At 43.9% G+C, this 20,127-nt stretch overlaps 1 protein-coding gene across 3 annotated transcripts in view; it reads right to left on the bottom strand.

The window, feature by feature from the left end:
• The window catches only part of BASP1 (brain abundant membrane attached signal protein 1), a 53,022-nt gene extending 43,745 nt beyond the window's left edge, over window positions 1-9,277 (bottom strand). Inside the window, exon 1 of one of the 3 annotated variants that reach the window (XM_032415406.1) lies at window positions 8,970-9,277. Coding sequence is in view for 1 of the 3 variants with exons in the window: in XM_032415404.1 (XP_032271295.1) it covers window positions 7,077-7,208 (132 nt within the window). In the remaining 2 variants the exon portion in view is untranslated. Of the gene's footprint in view, window positions 1-7,076; window positions 7,244-8,216; window positions 8,419-8,969 lie in introns of those variants that run through there. The other 2 variants (XM_032415405.1, XM_032415404.1) reach the window with 2 other exon arrangements.
• Between the last annotated feature and the right edge of the window lie 10,850 nt (window positions 9,278-20,127).

The following is a 20,127-nucleotide window of genomic DNA, read 5'->3' as shown; positions in this document are numbered from 1 at the left end:
ACCCTTCTCCACAACACTGCACACTGGACCTTCCAAGAGACACCTTGAGTATCCCTAGGGCACATTGCTGGACTGTTCCACTCACTTTACAGCCCCCAAATTAGTCTAAAGCCAACTGGCTTTCTTGTCAACTGTGTACCCTCCCTCGGCAGCCCCCCAAGCCTGCACCACAGTTCATTTTAGGAGGAAAACAAAGATGTTGCCACCAAAATTTAGTTTTATGAGCAAGGTTATTTTACTGCATGCCACAAATGCTTTTATGATGCAAGAAGAAAAGAGAGAGAAGTTGAAGGGGCAAGAGGACATGTAGGTAGTAAAGCAACGGCAAGGGCTATCTGCAGACAAGACGTACCAGTGGGTCCATCAAAGGCAGAAGAGATTCTTTCTGCAGAGGAGGGGAGAGAGGGTAGCAGGGGGAGACACACAGGATCAGGACTGGATTTTCAAAAAATGGTACCAGGGTAAAAGAATGGCAGGAATTTAAGTTGCAGACATTGAGTTAAGAGTTTGACTCAATTCCACAGAAGGGAGGGGCAGCAGGACTGTGGCTTTATTGGGAAATAACCTGGTTTTCCACCCGGCCACTAACCAGCTCAGGAGACTTTGAGTAAGCCACTAACTTTTCTAAGATCCTTTTCAGTTCCAAAATAAGTGTTTAGGTCATGAGCTTTTCAAACTTACTGTTAGAATGACACAAGTATTTACAAAAGGCTGAGGGTGTAGTTAGGATGGTATTTAAAAGCAGCCACCAATTTTCTGTAAATGAATCCTGCATGGAGGCAGAATGAAAATGGGGTCACAAAGTTGGGACTCAGTCTGTTTCTCTCATCAGTCAACCCTAAGTACATAGCAGGAAGGGGGTCAAATAGTATCTCTGTAGTATCCCAAAGGCAGAATTACAGGTAAGGCATCTGAGTGCTTTATTTCCACTTGTGAAGTGTAACGAGAAAAGCGAAGGGGCCAGCCAAAGCCACATCCACCTAAGAGTCCTTATTAGCCATCATCACCATCATCATCACCATCCAAGAAAAGGATGACTTAAGGATATTAGCTCATGTTCACTGTGACAAGAAGCACTTCTAATCTATAGGTCACTTAATGTATTTACTGATTAAATACTTATTCTGCATTGTATCTCTTCTAGATAAGTAATTTTTCATTGAAGAACTTAGGACAACTCTCTCTAAACGAATATTGAAGATACTAATATTTCAGAAGGTCACCCACTTTATCCCACGTCCATCTGACTTAAAATGGCCAAGGTTTATGGCAAGTACCGTGTAGCACTGGACAGCAGAACAGGGCCAACAGACGTGGATTTGAATTCTAGGACTTTCTATTAACTCTACAATCTTACATACATTATTGAGCCCTCTATTTTTCATTTATTCCTGGGTAAAATGCATTCTACAATTTGTTTGAGGGGATAAAATTCAATTAGAGCATATGATATACAAGAAATATCAACAAATGTCCTATCTCCTCCTTTAACTTCTCCAGATTAAACAATAACAACAAAAAAAAACAAGCTTTCATTGAGGAAAATTTTTAAAAGATACAACATCCATATCCAAAACATTTCCTACAGTGAATGCCCGACAGATAAAGCAAAATATAATCTCCCTCCTGAATCCCTAAGACTCAAAAAGCTGTTTAAAAAAAAACTATTGAGAAAATTATTTAACTAGGATGCCTGGGTGGCTCAGCCAGTTAAGGTCCTGCCTTTGGCTCAGGTCATGATCCCGGGGTCTGGGATGGAGTCCCACGTTGGGTTCTCTGCTCAGCAGGGAGGCTGCTTCTCCCTCTCCCTCTGTTCCCCAACTCATTCTCCCCCTCCTCATAAATAAAATCTTAAAAAAAAAAAAAAAAGAAAAATGATTTAACAAAAATGAAAATGACTTTACCTTCACCTAACAGCAAAACTGAAGTGTCCAGAAGGACAAATACAAATAAATCACTTGGGCAGATCCCTGAATTAAATGCCTGAAAGGGTCAAACTGATTCTAGGATCCTTCAAACCCAAATATCTGAAACTCCAAAGAACTTCCTTCTAGCTTTTAAGAAGCCAGGGTGACTAAGGTCTCCACGGGGATAATTCCAAAAATTCTGTGAACAGGCGACAATACCTTTACATTCCTGAATAATACAAGTTTTCTACTCTTGGCATGGGGCGGTGGGGATGTGGGCAAGTGAATACCACGTGTCCTCAGAATTTTAAATATCAAGACTGGTTTATATCAAGCTTAGTACTAATGACTAAGATACTCCTTTCAAATGCAAAGGAATGCATCTTGATTCAGGACACAACAAAACTTCCTACTTTCAGGAATCTGAATGAATTACTTTATTGCCCAGTCATACAGTTTTGCCCAGATCTCAACCTTATCAAAACAGTAAGCCTTTCTCTGAAGGTCTCTGAAGTTGCCAGGACTTTCACTTTTTTTTTTTTTCCATTTTAATATCAGTTCAATATGGGGGCTGGGGTTGAATCAATCGACCCACTACGGACTTCTGAAACTAGGACAAGTGCCCTGGCAACATGTTCAAGGTATCATGGCTACACCCGGCAGGTTTTCCTAACCACACACTTCTACGTTCTACCAACTTCTGTCCAAGGCATCACCACAGACCTGTTTTTCGATAATGACCTCTTCCAAACAAGCACGTGAATAGCTCTAGACATAGAGCAAAGTTGGTTCTCTCACCACTTTATGGTGAACGTGCCTTGTTACAAAGACCTGCAGAATAGGTGAGACAGTCTGATGATTTCACTTGATCCTTACAAAAACTCTATATTGTAACCCCCATTTTACAGATGAGGGTTGAGGCACAGAGAAGCCAAGCAATTTGCCAAAGGCCACACAGCTAGTAAACAACCCAGTGAAGCTGGCTCCAAAGTCCCAACTCTACCACACCTAGCTCTCCAAATCATGCTCCTACACCATGTACAATGGCTAAAACATATATTTCAAAGAGAAGTTTAAGCAACTAACCAGTGAAACCCAGTCCTTTCTAAGATGAAGAAAAAATAATCAATTCAAAAACAAGTTCATAAAATGTTTAAGCGATAAGGAGGAAATATTGTGCAAATGCTTTGCCTTCCCCACTAAATGCCGTTTTTCTATATTATCTTGAAATGTTTTCTTATGCCCTGGGCCCCTGGTGTGCATGCAGATGGTTTCTATTTCTAAATCTCCAAAGCTTTCAGGAATTTATTCCTAGACTTTGAAACCTGCTCACTTGCAACCTCCCCTCACCAATGGCCTTAGCTAGTCAAAAAACTCTTTTTTGTTGCTGTTGTTCAAAAAAATTGACTCTTTGGAAAGCCTGATTTTTTAAGTTATTTAAATCCTCAGGTTGCAGAAGAAGGAAAATCCACTACAGGACTCTCTCTGCATCCATGTCACCCATTTCTGACTTCCAGAGGGAAAAAAAGAGAATGCGGTTTAATCAGTGTTGCAGTGTTGTTACTCTCGATGTGGTTCACTGGACACTTACCTAGATGTCTGTCTTAATAGTGATGGAGGGAACAGCATTGAACCGAACCTTCCTTTGGCAGGCTGGGAGCATCTGTGGCTTTAAGACTACCCTTCTATTTTCTCAAAAGAATGTATGTCACCTCCTGAGTTATATAAGCAGCCATGGGAAATTTAAGGAGGGTGGCTACCCTGACTTCATTCAATCCACTTTTGGGCAAATTCCCATACAGCGTCTCATTAAATTTCAAATATGTACATGGATGAGGACAGTAGTTAGCAATTGTGATATTTGAGCATCTCTGAAATTGAAATATCTGATTTCTAACTGAATACACTGAAACCCACAGGTCCTGAATAATCAGCATGGAACAAAAATACAGCTCAATATACAGAAATTAGTTAGTGATGTCACTCACATGACTGTTGAAAATGCAGACTGAGAGGTCAAGAAGCCTCCGAGAGCTAGCCATTGTGCTTATGCACATTTTAGCCGTACGTGTGGTCCCTATTATCGCGAGAAAATAAGAATTATTACCCCAACTTTACAACTGAAGAAAGTGAAATCCAGAGAGGCTTGAAGTCATTTTCCCACAGTGGTTTAGCCAGTGTCTATAGAGATTTTTCAAACCCAATTACTTTCCACTGAGCTTTAGGGAGTCTCCCCAAAATGCACCTCCTCAAAACACACTGAGTATTTTCTCTTTGAAAAAAAAAAAAAAATTCTGGGCTATTCACAATCTCAAAGCTATTTCTTGATTATCAATCTACCACAATTAAGCCAACGAGTAAAGTTCATGTTGTATTGGGTTATCCGAAGTCTTAAGAAACTGGAATAAACAGAAAGAATTGGGTGGGTTGGGAAAACTTGATGAAATGCTAGATGCTGCACCCATTTCCCCCAAGAACAACTTGTCTACATCCTCCGTTTTTCCTCAGTCGTTAGGTGGCTTCCAGTTCACCAGCTAAAATGGTCATTAAGACGTCAACCTTTGATATAGAAAATGTAAAATGAGTAGGTATAACTCCATGTACGCTAAAGGCCTAAGCAAATCAGAGCATCTCTTTCCACAAAATCAGACACCAAAAGCAATTGCTTCTGACACACGATGGTTGACAGGCCTTTTCTGGATATTTTTCAAAATAAAATTTTAGAAGAGATCAGAAAAATAAGACAGAACAATTTTATTAAGTCCTTTATTTTGTAAGCATTGTTGATTACAGCTTTTTATTTCAGTGGTGCTTCGCGTGAGTTTTTAAGCCTGTAAATGAGCATCTTAATTTAAGATGTTCAAGGCAACCCATTTGTTTTACACTGCTAGAAATTGGAAATCAGTTTCTTAGGACACTTGGTAGGCTCCCCCATTCAAATACTTACTTAGAAAGACCAAAAATTGATTATTTTCCAAAGACCAATATTAAGCACTATAAAATAACCAATAACCATATAAAATTCTACACCAACTAGTTTAGCTTCATATCATTAATAAGATTTTATTTTATTGCATATGTATACATAATGTGTATATATAAGCGTGTGTTTAATGTATATACCCATGTGTATTTACATGGCACCTTAAAACATGTTTGGATTTTGCAGGTTTTTACAAAACTACTGTGTATAACACACAGACATCCATTTTACAGTGACCAAATCTCCCCCAAACCTAAGTTTTCCATACTTTGCTTATCTTGACCATGGAATGAAAAATGGTTTTTAAACTGTTCTTAATGTGAATTTGTTTAAAAAAAAAAACACAAAAACTAAAGAGGCAGAACACATCACATCTTAGACTATGATATGATGTTTTCTAGTAAATCCAGTAAGATTATAAAGATGCCTCCAAGGACAGAGAGCCAAAGCCCTTAGAGCTTCCTCTATTGGACACATTCAGATTAGGGTGGTCCAGCAGGAGAGAATATGCTCTTCTGCACGCCATAATGAAAGCATGAGCACCAGTTAAAGACAAGAATGCCACTGTTGGTATGCTTATTGTTGGCGCATTTTGTCAAAAGGCCCATTAACTCCCTTTCTCCACCTGCTAAGGACTGTCAAAAAACTAGCTGGATAAAAGAATAAGGTAATGGATGATTTTTTCAAATTCAGTTTAAAAATTACCTCGCTTAAAACCCTAAGACTCACTGAATTGGGGCATATTGGTATATATTTGCTATCAAAGTCCATCTACACTCCAACTCACTTCTTTCCTCAAAAACATAACCTAAAGGGAAAAAAATGAAAAAAAACTGCTGATAGCCCTCTAAACCATAATAAGCCGCTCAATAGTAAGGAATAGAGAGGTACCAGCCAGCTATCCTATCAAGTACAGGCCCTGATATATTAAATGTGATCAATATCAATATCCTTTTATTAAAAGGAACAAAAGAGATGACTTCCATTTGCCTGCTACATGTCATCCCACCAGGGTGTACTGAGAATACTAAACATAAAATTCTTAACGGGCCATTGCAAAAATATGGTATTTAGCTATTTTATATCCATAGGTCACCTTCTGGATGGTAGAATAAAGTAGCCCCCAAAGCCAAAAAGAAATCTAAATGGCCATAACCTAGATAATACACCATTTTTAAGAAAATCGACCAAAGGTATACGTATCATGGCTTCTGTTAGATAGTGCCAAAAAAAAAAAAGGAAGCATTATGAATTCAATCAACCATCTTCACCCCAACAGCCCTGGTTGCCTTCTTCCTCGTTTCTCCCCTATCAGTGATTTCCATCTCCATGGGGCTGGCCTTTTGGGATCCCTAGTGAAACAATGAGGCAGGAATCAAGAGAAAACAGACAGGCTTAGGATTCTGACAAGGTAACCATTTTCTCTGCTCTGGGTTTTGTAGGCCATCTTGTTCCTATAAACGCCAAAATGTCTTAATTTCTCCCAAGTAGTGACACTAGGGGCAGATAGCCACTGTCAGTTTTTGAAACCAATGTCCCTTAATCAAAGGACCAGCAGCAAAAATCTGTCAAATGGTTAATTGATGCAAATCGAGGGCCACCATCACTGTGGTGCAATATGTTACAGAAAAAAAGAACAATGGACAGTACTAGAAAAGAAAATAGCAGTGTTCGGTCACGAAAATATTTAATCCACAGTTTGCTCTCATCACCACGGATAATCTTATTTTTCGTCAACTGAAATCACTAAGAAAGCAAAAGACGAGAGATAACCTGAAAAAGAAGAAACACACACACAGAGGGGGGGAAACTGTCATTTGTGTCCAAGGATTTCACGCAACATTTAGGGCAAACGCCTTTGTTCCTCGGCTTCGGAAGGGAGTGGGTGGGTGGGTGATGGAGAGAGATCAGATGGGGCTGCCGGGGCCCTCCACACCCTGCTCTCCGGCGCATGCGCGAGGCCAAGACAAAGGAATAGGTAATTACAGTCCCGATTCATTCATTTTGCCCGCAGTACTGAGGCTCTGTTAGCCCTGGCTGTAATCCCGGGAGGCTGATCCACACCCCTACAGCAAAACGACCACCTCGATGCTACTGTTCGGTTTTAACCCCCCGCCACACATGTGCTAGTGGCCTCGCGGGACACCGAGGTGTGTCAACCCTGTTCAAGGTACTAAAATACGCACCCGTGAGCGCGGTGCTGATTTCAGAAGGGTGAAAATTACACAGCAAAGGTTGTCCACGGAGTTCGTTTCAAGGCGGAAATGTCTCTGGGGAAGCAGATAAGGAGCCCGGCCGAGCGTTCGATGAATATTCATGAAAAGAATGCGGTTTGTTAGCTGCGCGTTGTGTGTGCGAACGGATCCAGGGATTCCGCAATTTTTATTTTTCGGGGGTGGGGGGGGTGGTTGAGGGCGTGGGGAGGGAGACAGGAACCAGGCGTCGGGTTTCAGCGTTAGCGCTTTCGGCAAAACCTGCTAAACCCCAAACCTTCGCTCACAGCGGGGCTGGGCCGTTGGGGACGGCGCGCTGTCAGGTTCAAGATCACACCCTCCCGGCCGGGGCCGCGAGGGTGGAGGCGCCCAGTGCATCTCTGAACCCAAGCCTCGAAAAAATAGCTCAGAGATCGCCCACAGGTTAGCGGGAAGGCAATTCAGCCACGTCCAAGGCTGTGGCTTTGATCCGCTCAGATGTGCTTCAGGAGGCAGTTGTTGTGTGAACCTCGCATTCCTTGGCCACCGCAGGCCAAGATTCAGGAGTCCCCCGGGTCAAAGAACCCCATTTGTGAAACCAAAAAGGCACCTCCCTCCTTCCGATCACACCAGATCCCCGTATTCTTTCTCCCGCCCCACCCCACCCCCACCCTCCATCTTCTGCCGCTGCGCCCCGCGCACCAAGCGCTTTCTTCCGGGCTGTGAATGGTTCCGATGACAGATACGCTCCCTTCAGCCCCACAGAACCGTCTCCCCGGGACTCAGTGCGTTTAAAGGGTTTCGCATTCGACAATTTCCTCCTTAACGAGCAGCTTCCCTCCCGCTACCCACCCCCCAACTCCGTTTGGCAGCCACCCCCACCTCCTTCCCACCCTCCGAGAGGCTGAAGCCACCCACCTTGGGGGCCCCCCATCACCCCGAAGTGCGACGGGAACCTCGCGGAGGGTCCCCACGCTGGGCGCCGTCTAACCAGGCCCGCAGCGCCCCACGCCCCCCGCCGCGGCGCGGAGAGAACAAAGGGCCTCGAGGTGGGGCGGGGGCGCACAGAGGCCCCCGGGCTGCCGGCGCCCCGGGTCCGCGGGGGCGGTGGGCCGCCGGGGCGCGCCTCCTTACCGGCTCTGGGTGCCTGTGCCGCCCCTGGGTGAGCGCGGTGCCGCCGAGGGGCCCGGGTCGCAGGCGTCGTCCGGCCGCTGCCTGGCCGCAGGCGGAGGCTCTCTCCCCGGCTCGACGGCGGAGCCCGGAGCGAGGAGCGAGTTGGAGCGCTGCCGCCGCCGCCGCCGCCGCTGCCGCTACTGCCGCCGCCGCCGCCGCTGCAGCCTCTGCATTTCTCGCGCTCGCGCTCCCCCTCCCCTTCCTGCCCAGCGCCCTCCCCCGGCGCGTCCGCCCGCCCAGCCTCCCTCCTCCCGCGTACCCCGCCCGCCTCCCTCCCCTCCCTTCCCCTCCATCCCGGGCCCCGCCCGCCTCCCTTCAACTCCCCTCCATCCCGCTCCCCTCCCTGCGTCCCGGTGGTCCCCCTTTCCCCTTCCCCTCCCCTCCGTCCCCCTGTCCCTCCTGCCTGTCCTCATCTGCCCACCATGAGGGCTTCCCACTCCCCCCTCCCCTCCCCCCTCCTGTCCTTTCCCGCGCCCCCCCCGCCCCCCCCCCCCCCCCCCCCCCCCCCCCCCCGGGCCGGCCGGGGGGCCCTCCCCCCTATCCCCCCCCCCCCCCCCCCCCCCCCCCCCCTTGGAATGGTTGGATAGGAAGCGCTCGGTCTCGCTCAGTCTTAAGGGGCTGCCTCGAGGTGATGAATGACGCCCCCTGCCACCTGCTACCCTTCTCAGCACCCCAATCCCGCTCGCGCGCGACGTCCGCCTGAGATTCCGATACCTGGACGCGCGGTGAGGTTGAGGGTGACCTGGTGGCTCCCCTCAGCCCATCAAGACAGATGTCCTCGGGGTTGAGGGTGGCTGCTAACTGCAGGCAAGTCCGGGAGGCGCCCCCGCGGACCAGACGAGCTGGGCAGGCGGCTCCTTCGCACGCTGGGCCGAGCCTGGAGGTCTGCGGCTTGGGACTAGCGCGACCGCCGAGGTCCACCTTAGTGGGGTGGGCGGCGTCCCCCTGCAAGAATGCTGTCGGGACTTGGGAGAGGAAGGAGAAAGGACAAGAGCCCGAGGAAAGGAACCGTCGGTGTTTTATGTCTGTGCTTTTAAAGAGGCAACCAGTTCCCGGGAAGACTGGGTTAGCCGAGGCAACCCTTACAGGGCTGCCTAGAAGCGCACAGGTCCAAGCCTTGGCCAACGACGACGTGTCGGGTGGCTTGAGGCACTGCCACTTCAACACCGGGACATAAAATAACCGCCAGGGTGGGGTCGTATGCCCACCTTGCTTATCTGTTGGCAAGAAGCAAATGCAAAAAATAACGTAACCTGACAACGCTTACAACGGCAGCACTTTCCTTAGACAAAAGCCAATTTTACCTTCCCGCAACCATCCGAACCTTTGGAACTTTTATTTGCGGCGTTTTGGCGCCCTCTGGCTGTGCGTGGATTGCTTTTGATTGAGTTGCAAGTTCTTCAAGGTGGATCTGCGCTCCTGACCTGTGCGTGCATTTGCGGGTAGGGTTGTCCTCCAAAATGACCAAATGCCACCATAGTTAAAAGGGAGGACGCCAAAGGCAAGTGCGTCCGCATTCAACTGAGGAAAGGTAAGTCCATTTTCAATTAACAGGAAAAAACTTATCAGAACTTAACTACATTTAAATGAAGCAGGGTGCCAATGTCAGCCCAATACTGTATTTTGCTAGAAGCTATGCAGGGGAAACACTAGACTATCGGACTGGACGGATATTTACAGTTCATACGTGACCACAACAAATTAAACACGTGCAAGCTGGAAATGTTCACATTTTAACCAAAAGGGGATAAGAAAAAAAAATGGTGATTTTTGTTTCTATGTAGTTTTTTTTTCCTTTTTTTTTTTTTTTGCCATTTAAATGAAATAGCAAAGAAGTAAATATAACACAAGAACAGGGAAGAAAATTACAAGTAGGGTTGCCTCCAAAGCATTTTATATATTTGAACATTTATGCTCAATAATTTCATATGTTCAATGTATGTTCCTCATTCCAGAACAGTATCTATGAGGCTATATGCCGGTTTTCTCAACCTCCTGTTTGGGGCAGGTAATTTTTTTATTTTGGATGGGAGAGGGGAGGAGCGGGGACTGTCCTGGGCTCTGTTGAATGCTTAGTCTCACTGTTGGCCTTTACCCACTGGTTACCAGTAGTGAGTATACGCGTGCGTGCACACACACACGCACACACACATAGATGCACACTCTACCATCACCACCACCACTAACATGACACCAGTTGGGACAACCAAAAATGTCTCCAGACATTGCCAAATGTCCCCAGAAATCACTGCAGGTTGAAAACTGCTGGACTATAAATTTTAGGTCATCTTGAGCAAGTCTCCAAGTTTTTACTTTATCAAATCAAATGATCATTTGCAATTTTATCAAAGCTCAAGGCATTTACTGAATGTATTTGTTAAGACATCTGAGTAGTTATTTCATTAATATTCAGTTTTTAGCTCTGTGATCTTTCAGACATATCCGTCATCTGAAAATTAGTAAATGTAAGTTCCTATTGTGTTTGCTTGAGAAGCCTCTGAATGTTATCTTCTTTCTATTTTCCCTTTGTCCATTTTTTTCAAAAAAAAAAAAAAAAGAAAGAGACAATACAGAAAAAAATGTTTGTTACCTTCAGTGCTTCTGGCCAAATGTTCATGATGGAGAAAACAAGCCTTTCAAAGGTATGATTAGAAAACAGATCACAGGTTACCATAGAAATGAGAGGCAAAAGCTTACACCAATGAGACTGTGTCTCATCAATTTTATCTCCCATCAGATTTAGTTGTCCTTTTAAAGGATTTCTTTTAGGAATTCTTCTTTAATGAAACAATGATGTAACTGGTTGATAGTGCTTTAATCCCAGAATTTGTAGACATGTATCAAATGGTGACCAAAATGTTACATCTCAATCCATTATTACATAAAATCCAATATGGTGATGTTTTTAGTCTGATTTTTAGTCGTTCTTCTAACATCTTACATTTTTAAGGTGCATGCTCTTGAAAAATTTTTAAAAACACACACTTAGGGAATTCATGAATAAGCATTTGAAGCTCTGGAGTTTAAAAAACTTGTTAACATTAACTATTGTGGACATCACTAGCTGCTTAGATTATAAACTAATGGACTTGGATGCATACGTTAAAGGTGCAATTTATGACAAATTTAATTACCTGTCAACATTACACTCGTGAAAATAAAAACTGCTTTACTCTCCAAATGGAATGAATATATTTTAATAAACAAAGCTGCACTTCCTGGGTTGTAAAATGAATTCTCTTGTCATTTTCAGTTGCCTGCATAATTTGCTTCAGTGAAGCATAACGTGCATTATGAAAATACTCAACAAAAAGACAAATTATTCAGTGACTACTGATTTTTCCTAAAAGATTTGCCCAAGAATTGCTTGCAATATAATGGACACATTGTCACTTAAATTACTAGTCAGTTTCCAAGATCTTCAGCGTGTGTTCAGCTTTCCAAATTGTTATCGAGTGCATCAATGAAGGCGTCTGCAAGAGATTAGTGTGTAGACCTCATCTCACCTCCAACCCTCACCCACCTCTCCTCTCTCTGGGCCTCTGAAATCAGCCACCCAGGCCTGGCATCTTCCTCACTTCCCCTTCTCTTCTCCTAAATAGTAAAAAGGATTAAGGCCCCAAATAAAAGATACAGGCCAAGGTGAGTGAAACAAAAGCATGGTGACATACTGTCACCCGTGTTACCCCAGCCACCCTTGCTTGACATCTTTCTGGCTAGCTCCCGTTGAAGGCCACTGGGGTAACCCAAACCTCAGAGACCCAGACAGAGGATTTGATCACTTCAGCTCTATACATAAGTACTGGGCGGATAACCGAATCTCTGTAAATGTTCAAAGACCTGACCTACAAATTACGAGCTTTATAAAGGCAGACAGCCAATATTACATACGAAAGTGTACGGCTTTCATTCCCCTGAAATATATTTATGATTTTTAATCAAAGGAAAATATTGAAATCTTTAAATGTATTTCATCTTTCTCCCTTCCTACCCTCCCCACCCTCCCATGATCACAACCTCACCATTCACATCCCCAAGTGAAAGGACTTCCTTTGTTTCAATCAGTGGTGCTCAAGCAGATGCTCTTTTGCTTCCCAGAGCACAGGTGGCAATATCTAGAGGCATTTGGGGGAAGAGGGTGCAAGTGAGAAAGTGCTCCTGGCATCTAATGGGTAAAAATCAGCGTTGCTGCTAAACATCCTATAGTACGCCCAGAACAGCCCCACAACCCGCAATTACCCAGTCGAAAATGCCCATAATGACAAGGTTGAGAAACCTTGGTTTAAAAGAGCATGAAGTTGGAAAAGACTTGATTTAAGAGCACATACTGCAAGGGGGTCCGCCTCTTGCTGTACGTCAGGGTGTCTAGCAGGCAGTGGGTGTGGAGGGACGACATTGAGCAGAGATTTTCCTTTAAGCAGGGGCCCACCATGCAGCCTGAGCCCTTCACTGGCCACCCTCCCTGACTATAACACAAATCTGAGCAGGAGCTTCGAGAGCAGTGCCAAAGATTAACATCGGGGATTTTGAATTCCAGTCTCTGTTACTACATGCTGAGGAACTGGAAGAACACGACTTGACCTGGCTTCCCAATTTCAGCCTCCCCTTTATGTCCTATAAAACGTTAGCTGGGAAACGCGAGCAAACATGTATTTACTACAAAGCATCGGACATGGACTTGGAAAGAGCCAGCTGGCCTTGGCACTACGTTAGGAACATTTTTGCCCAAGATAAAAGGCAGATTTAAAACAAACAATCTCATACTCCACCTGAATGTTCCCATTCCCGCCTCTCTTCTCCCTTTGGTACACTATAATTTCGGCCCCCCCCATCCCATCAGTCCCCAAATACTTTTCTACTCACCAGCATTTTCTATTAAGGAAATACATCAAACCAATGATAAAGGGTGTTTGCCTGACTCACATACAAGGGCTTTTTCTAGACGGTGCCCACCTGTTTCTATAGACATAGGGCAGGGTATTAAAGCAGAAGGACCTCAGTCTTAGGAAAACAGTCCTTAATTCTTTGGCTGCACTTCCCCTATAATCGTTTGTTAAAACCTCCAAAGAACAAGTTACTTTTAAATGGCATAAAGACAGTTGTAAAACAGTTATTCACATGCTTCTACTTTTGAATAAGGGAGACAGAAGAGGTTCTAGTGTTAAATAGCATGAACCTGAGGTCTAGCCCATTCCTTGTTACTACCTGCCTCTACTCTCAGATCAGCCCCTACTGGTAATTAAAATATTTTTACTTTAACTCCGACGCAAGGAATGGTGCCCAAAATAAATTGCTAAGTGCAAAAGCAAGTTGCCAAACAGAATGCAGAAGATGCACATTTTTGGTTATAAATTAATTAAAGGATGCTGCTTTGCCTACTTCTCCAAGTGCAAGTACTGTCCAAATTCCAATATTTCTACCCAACTCTGTTCTTTGGATAGACTCCCTAAGACCCCCACATAGATGCCATGACCCTCTTGTGTCTCAAGCCCAGGAATCTCCTACTCAGACAAGGTCAAGTCAATGTCAGAAAGAATGATTTCCGAGCCAGGGTATTTGACACAAAGCACCATGGTCCCTGTCTTAAAGCATCAGTGTTACAAAAGGACTTGGAACAAAAAAGAAAAACAGTTTCATTGTAATTGAAATATTCATTTGATCAAAATCAAACACGAGGAAAGATGTCAAAAATTTCTGAAGTACTAAAGCAAGTTGCTGAACAGTACATGTGGTATTGTGCTGTCAATAGATACGTGGGAAAATTTTGTGGGGTTTTAGCCCAAACTGTTACCAGTGGCTCCCACTGAGAACTGGTATCATTTCAGAGGTGGGTGGAGGGTTGCTCAGCTTTCTAACATCGTGTTACACAGTTCTATGTTAAATGAATATTTTTGCAGTGACCATTCATTATTGTGGGAGGCAGAATATATAATTTGGTACGTTGCTCGGGAGACCTGTGCTGGGCTAAGAAACCACCATTTGGAGATTGCCTTCTCATCAGCTTTCCTGCTCTATGTTTTTTTAACACCATACTTCTACTTCTTGTAACTTCCCGCTTCTTCATCTTTAAACTGGTGGTTTGATTTAGACGAAGAATATGGCCTGACACTCCCCTTTCAGCTGCTGGACCAGGTCTCTGGGGGACCCTACCCCAGTCTACCTCGAATGCAAAAAAACACCCCTCCCCAGCTTTTGAGGTGATTGCAGGAACAAGATGTTAACCTAGAGTTAGCGCCTACTGTGCCGTCCATATATGAACTTACTTTTGACATCGATGACCCCATAATCACACCCAACACTGTTTTCTGTACGTCTGTGTATCTGAATGATCTTCTATTACACAGCATTGCTGCTGATTCAAAATCACTTAAGCATTACATCTTCTATTGGAGGCCAATTATCTTCCTTTTTGTTTTTTACTCCCGATAACGCTGTTGTGACAACTTTAACACATAATTCTCATCTTTTGAAATATTTTCTTGGTTTTAAATTTCTAGAAAGGGGATCCATCAATCACTGCTATGCTGCTTTTTATGGTTTTGTCCTCCAGTAAGATTAAACAAAAATCAGGGCAACCAAAAGAAACAAAGAGAATTCATTTCCCCAGAGATCCAACCCCAATACATTTTATAACTTTTCACAGGTGCAAAATGTTTTTAAGTTGCATATATTTAATTAGGGACAGGTTCAGACTTTTTTTTCCCCCCAATGTTGATTCACTGTATGGGTTTCATCTGCTCTAACAGTCTATCTCCTATGAAAGCGTTATTATCAATTCTGTTGATAAAAGTCTTCTATTCATCCCTTTAATCATTTTTCAATGGGAAAGTTGATTTCATTCTTAGAGACCAGTTCTTTTTTTTTTTTTAGATTTTTTATTTATTTATTTTTAAGAGAAAGAATGAGAGAGAGAGAGAGCACATGAGAGGGGGGAGGGTCAGAGGGAGAAGCAGACTCCCTGCAGAGCAGGGAGCCCAATGCGGGACTCAATCCCGGGACTCCAGGATCATGACCTGAGCCGAAAGCAGTTGCTGAACCAACTGAGCCACCCAGGCGCCCCACAGACCAGTTCTCTTTGACCTCTGTTGCACTTGGCTGGAGAAGCAGCACATCTTCGCGGCTGTGCAGACCAGCTTGATTTTTCGATATTAATGGTTCCAAGTCCTAACTGCCTCTGCTTTCTGGCTTTATGAGTTTGAGCACAGATCTTCATCTCTTTCAGTCTCAGTCTTTTCTTCTGGAAAATGGAAATATCTCCAACTTCACTAGGTTGGTCTGAGGATTCTACAAGAAAATTCATTTAAATCCCTCAGCCAATTCATGAAACACACCCAGAAAAATGTGTCCTAAAGACGCCAATGTTACAGCACCACCAACAGAACCATTAAGGAAGGAATAAAGTAAGAAGAGTCAATTAGGGAGAGCCGCGGGACAGCACGGGTCGCCGTACCGGAAACCATAGCGCACAGTATCACTCTATGTTTGCCCAAGAAACTTAGCTCCAAGCTTCCTGGCAGCCAAGAAAAGAAAGTCAAAATAGTATGGACTACTAACTGTCATCTAATAAAGGAAATGTTTGCAATGTGTCCAGAGGGACAAATCTTCTAAGCGATCGACTTTCAGAGGAATTTATCAACATAGCCCTTTATGTAAAGGATAGTGAATTACATAAAGGACAATTTTCCAATAATGATTTTTACTGGAGAAATAGAAATTTTCTCATGTGGCCATCAACCTGCAAACTCCACAAGGCATCATATCACAATTCTGAAAATGAAAATTCTGGACTTTATAATTCATATTATAATTCTGAATTCTGGGGGGTGCCTGAGTGGCTCAGTCAGTTAAGTGTCTGACTCTTGATTTCAGCTCAGGTCATGGTCTTGGGGTGGGATTGAGCCCCGAGTTAGGCTCTGTGCTGGGTGTGGAGCCTGCTTGAGATTCTCTCCCTCTGCCTCTCCTCCCCACCCACGTGCGCGTGTGCTCTCTCTCTCCAAAAAAAAAAAAAAATTCTAGAAATATAATATTATAAAGTATTTTTTAATTAATTAACTTATGTTTGGGGGGGAGAGAGAGTGTGTGGGGGTGGGGGCAGAGGCAGAGGGAGAGAGAGAATCCTAAGCAGACTCCCCGCTGCACACAGAGCCCGATATCAGGCTCAATCCCATGACCCTGAGATCATGACCTGAGCCGAAATCAAAAGTCAGGCACTTAAATGACTGAGCCACCCAAGCATCCCTGAACCACATTATTTTTACCTTCTCATAAAAATACTTTATAATTAGGGTTCCTGGATGTCTCCACACTCAGCAGGGAGTCTGCTTAGGATTCTCTTTCTCCCTCTCCCTTTACCCCTTGCCCCCACGCTTTCTCTTTCTCTAAAAATAGTAATTAATTAATTGATTGATTAATTAATTAATTAATAATGTGGTTCAGACAGGGAACTTTGTGCTGGAGAGTGTAGTGAGATTGTCCGTGTGGGTGGAGGGTGGAGAGAAGAAGCAGAAGCCTCTCCTTGGTCTGTGCAAAATATCCACTGGGGGAGAAGATCTATTGAAAATACACATCCACGCCTCTCCCAGACTCTGCTACAGCCTCTCCCTTTGAGTCTCAAGCAAAGGTTTCCAACCTGGGGAGCCCAGAGTCCTAGGGGACTTGGGGATGGCCATGAGGGAGTTCTTCATCCCTCTCTTTAGCGTCTTCTGCATTTTGATGTGAACTTTAAACTAACACTGCCTCGCAAAATGGACTCCCCCAGTGTTGGAGTGCCAGAAAAGTAGCACGAAATATTTGTATTATAAGGTTTCCCCTTTCTTCTTTAAACTTAGCTCGTATTTTGGCCCAGCCAAAGGGCTCTCCCATTTCTGCCTGAAAGGGGTGCCGTGGGAGTCTGGTAGTGGGAACCCCACATCTGGTTGGCAGCTACTTAAAATCTGCTCAAGAGCCTGCAAATTGCCAACTGGAAGCTCCAGAGGCCAGAAGCACTGAGGATGGAAGGGGCAACCTGGAAGATTTTTGAGAGCAGTGGGTCCGCATCAACCAGCTGGATGGACTCTAAGCTGCCTTAAGTTGCTCCAGGGAAACACTAGGAGGAGCTCCAGGCTGGAAGGTGATAGGCCTGATGTCCAGCTGAGCAGGGCTCCCTCCGGCGTGAGGCAGGCTGCAGACCCCAAGGGAGGGCAGAGAAGCAGAGAACACAACCTTCCTCCAACGACTGAGAAAAGTAGGACTGACCCAAGCACATGTAACTTCTGCTATAAAAATTTTAAAATATGACCCCTTGTATAAATCTATATTTTATGCTGTATTTCTTCAAGTTGTTATTAACCGATCATCTCAAAGGTACAGATACTTTTATAAGAGAAATTAAAAACTAAGTTTCAACACAGAGTCCCAGCCTTCAGAAATATGCAGTATAATGGAGAAAGCTTACAATCTAGGGCAGGAGTTTACAAACTTCTTTCTGAAAGGGCCAAATAGTGACTATATTGGGTTCTGCAAGCCACGAGATATCTGTTGCCACTGCTGAACCCTGCCACGTTGGCAGGAAAGCAGCCACAGACAATTTGAAAACAAATGGACATGGCTGTGTTCCAATGAAGCTTTATTTACAAAACCCTGTGGCAGGTCAGTTTTAACACAGGGGCTGCAATTTGCCCACCCCTACAAAATTCACCCCTAGACTGTAATAAAGTAAGTTTGAAGCTTCCTTTCACAAATTCAAATTTTTCATACGCTTTCTTTTATTTGCCTTAAAAAATTATTCTGGAGCAACAAATAAATGCAAGCAACAAAAAGGAGCTCTGCAATTTTTTCTAACATACTATATACAGAATGTCATGTGAATAGTCCATATTCTCAAATCATTTTCTTTTCACTATGATAAGCTCTACATTCCTCAAAGTCTCTAAATCCATTCAGACGTTTTCTCATGGACTCAAAACATTTATGACTGACACATAAGGTGATGAAAATTTGCATTTAATCCTGATTTCCATTAAAAGGGGCTTACACTCACTTCTGAGGCTGATTGTATTTTAATCTCATTAACTTCACATTTATTGTCCCAGTAATTGAAATATAGCTTGACATATTTGCCAGTCTAGTCTGGAATTACGTCCTTGTCGGGAGGCAAAATGGGGGAAAGGAAAGCAAATGAAGTCAGCCATCCAGAAGAGAAGGAAAGATAACACATTCAAATGAAAATAAAATATTAAGCATAATAAATGTCAGGCGTAGTGCAGTACATTTTTTTGAAAGTAATGTTTTTAAATATTATAAAATAAAAAACTTTTCCTTCATGATACGGGATAGCAGATGAACTCCAGTTAAATAAAATAGATGCAAATCCATATCTGTTTATCTTAGATTCACTCCTAGAGATTGCAGTTTGTAATTTTGAGTCTGAGTTTAATTCTTACTCTGTAATTAAATGTTGAGAACTGTTCAAAGGTTTTAGTCTAGTTTAAATCTAAAATGCAGCAACGTGGGCGCCTGGGTGGCTCAGTCGGTTGAGCGTCTGCCTTCGGCTCAGGTCATGATCCCAGGGTCCTGGGATCGAGTCCCGCATCGGGCTCCCTGCTCGGCAGGGGGCCTGCTTCTCCCTCTGTCCCTCCCCCTGCTTGTGCTCTCTTTCTCTCTCTCTCCCCCTGACAAATAAATAAATAAATAAAATCTTTAAAAAAAAAAATAAAATGCAGCAACGTGCTGAGGTTCTTTTTTTTTTTAATTTACTTTTATTTTTTATTATTAGAGGAAGAGAGGGAGAGGGAGGGGCCAAGGGAGAGAGAGAATCTCAAGCAGGCTCCACGTCCAGCACAGAGCCCGACGCGGGGCTGGATCCCACGACCCCGAGATCAAGCCCTGAGCCAAAAGCAAGAGTTGGAGGCTCAACTAACTGAACCACCCAGGTGCCCCCAAGATTCCGTCTTTTTAAATCACTCTTCACATTTAGAACTGGAAGGAACCAAGTTGCCCAAGAATCTACAGCCAATGTCGGGTGTATGCAGGGTGGACATCACTAATAAATCAATATCATGCAGGGTGGACATCACTAATAAATCAATATCAATTAATCATGGAATGATTTCCCACATGCAGGGTGGACATCACTAATAAATCAATATCAATTAATCACGGAATTTTTCCTACAGCCAAAACATTATTTATAGTACTGCACTCAGATACCACTACCAATCAGATCTCACCCTAAGGCTGTCATGTAACTGTCACTTCCAAGATAGTACAATCCTTATTTTACAAATTGGGGAGCCATCAGGTTAAAGAACTTTCCCATGTGCTAAGCAGGATTCTCGCCAACATAATGCCCTTTCTGCTTCTGTGTTACAAATCCCAGATTACCCCTAGACTAGGGCAGGGTGGGCATTGCCATTATTACCATAGGAATGCATAGGCAGATTCAACATATTTATCAAGCACCTACTAGATAAATGATTCCTGAGTGCTGGGAGTTCAGCAATAAACAAGGCAGACAAGCTTCTTGTGGGCACAAGAGATAAAAACAAAACTTTTGAGACGCTTTGTTGTGATGGGAAGCAGAGAAACATAGCTTTAGCCAGAGAGAATTTGGGATTAAGGAAAGACTTTTTTAATTGGAAGCCATTGAGCATGTGTGTATATTTAAGGACACAACAAGGGGGAGGCAGCCTTTGAGAATGTTGGAGAAAGAGGGGGTTATAACAGATGCAAAGTCCCCGAGCCCTTGAGAAAACAAGTGGTGCTTGGACCCAGAGAATAGAAAGGGGAAGAGCTAGCCTTTACAGCAGCAGGGATGTATCGCTCACAGATAACATATAGGGAAGATGAGCACATGTGTAGGTAGGACATTAGGTTTACAGGTTACAAAGGTTGA

The sequence above is a fragment of the Phoca vitulina genome, unplaced genomic scaffold (genome assembly GCF_004348235.1).
Source record: "Phoca vitulina isolate PV1807 unplaced genomic scaffold, GSC_HSeal_1.0 scaffold17, whole genome shotgun sequence".
NCBI classification, from domain to species: domain Eukaryota; kingdom Metazoa; phylum Chordata; class Mammalia; order Carnivora; family Phocidae; genus Phoca; species Phoca vitulina.
This window is presented reverse-complemented; position numbering and strand designations above follow the sequence as displayed.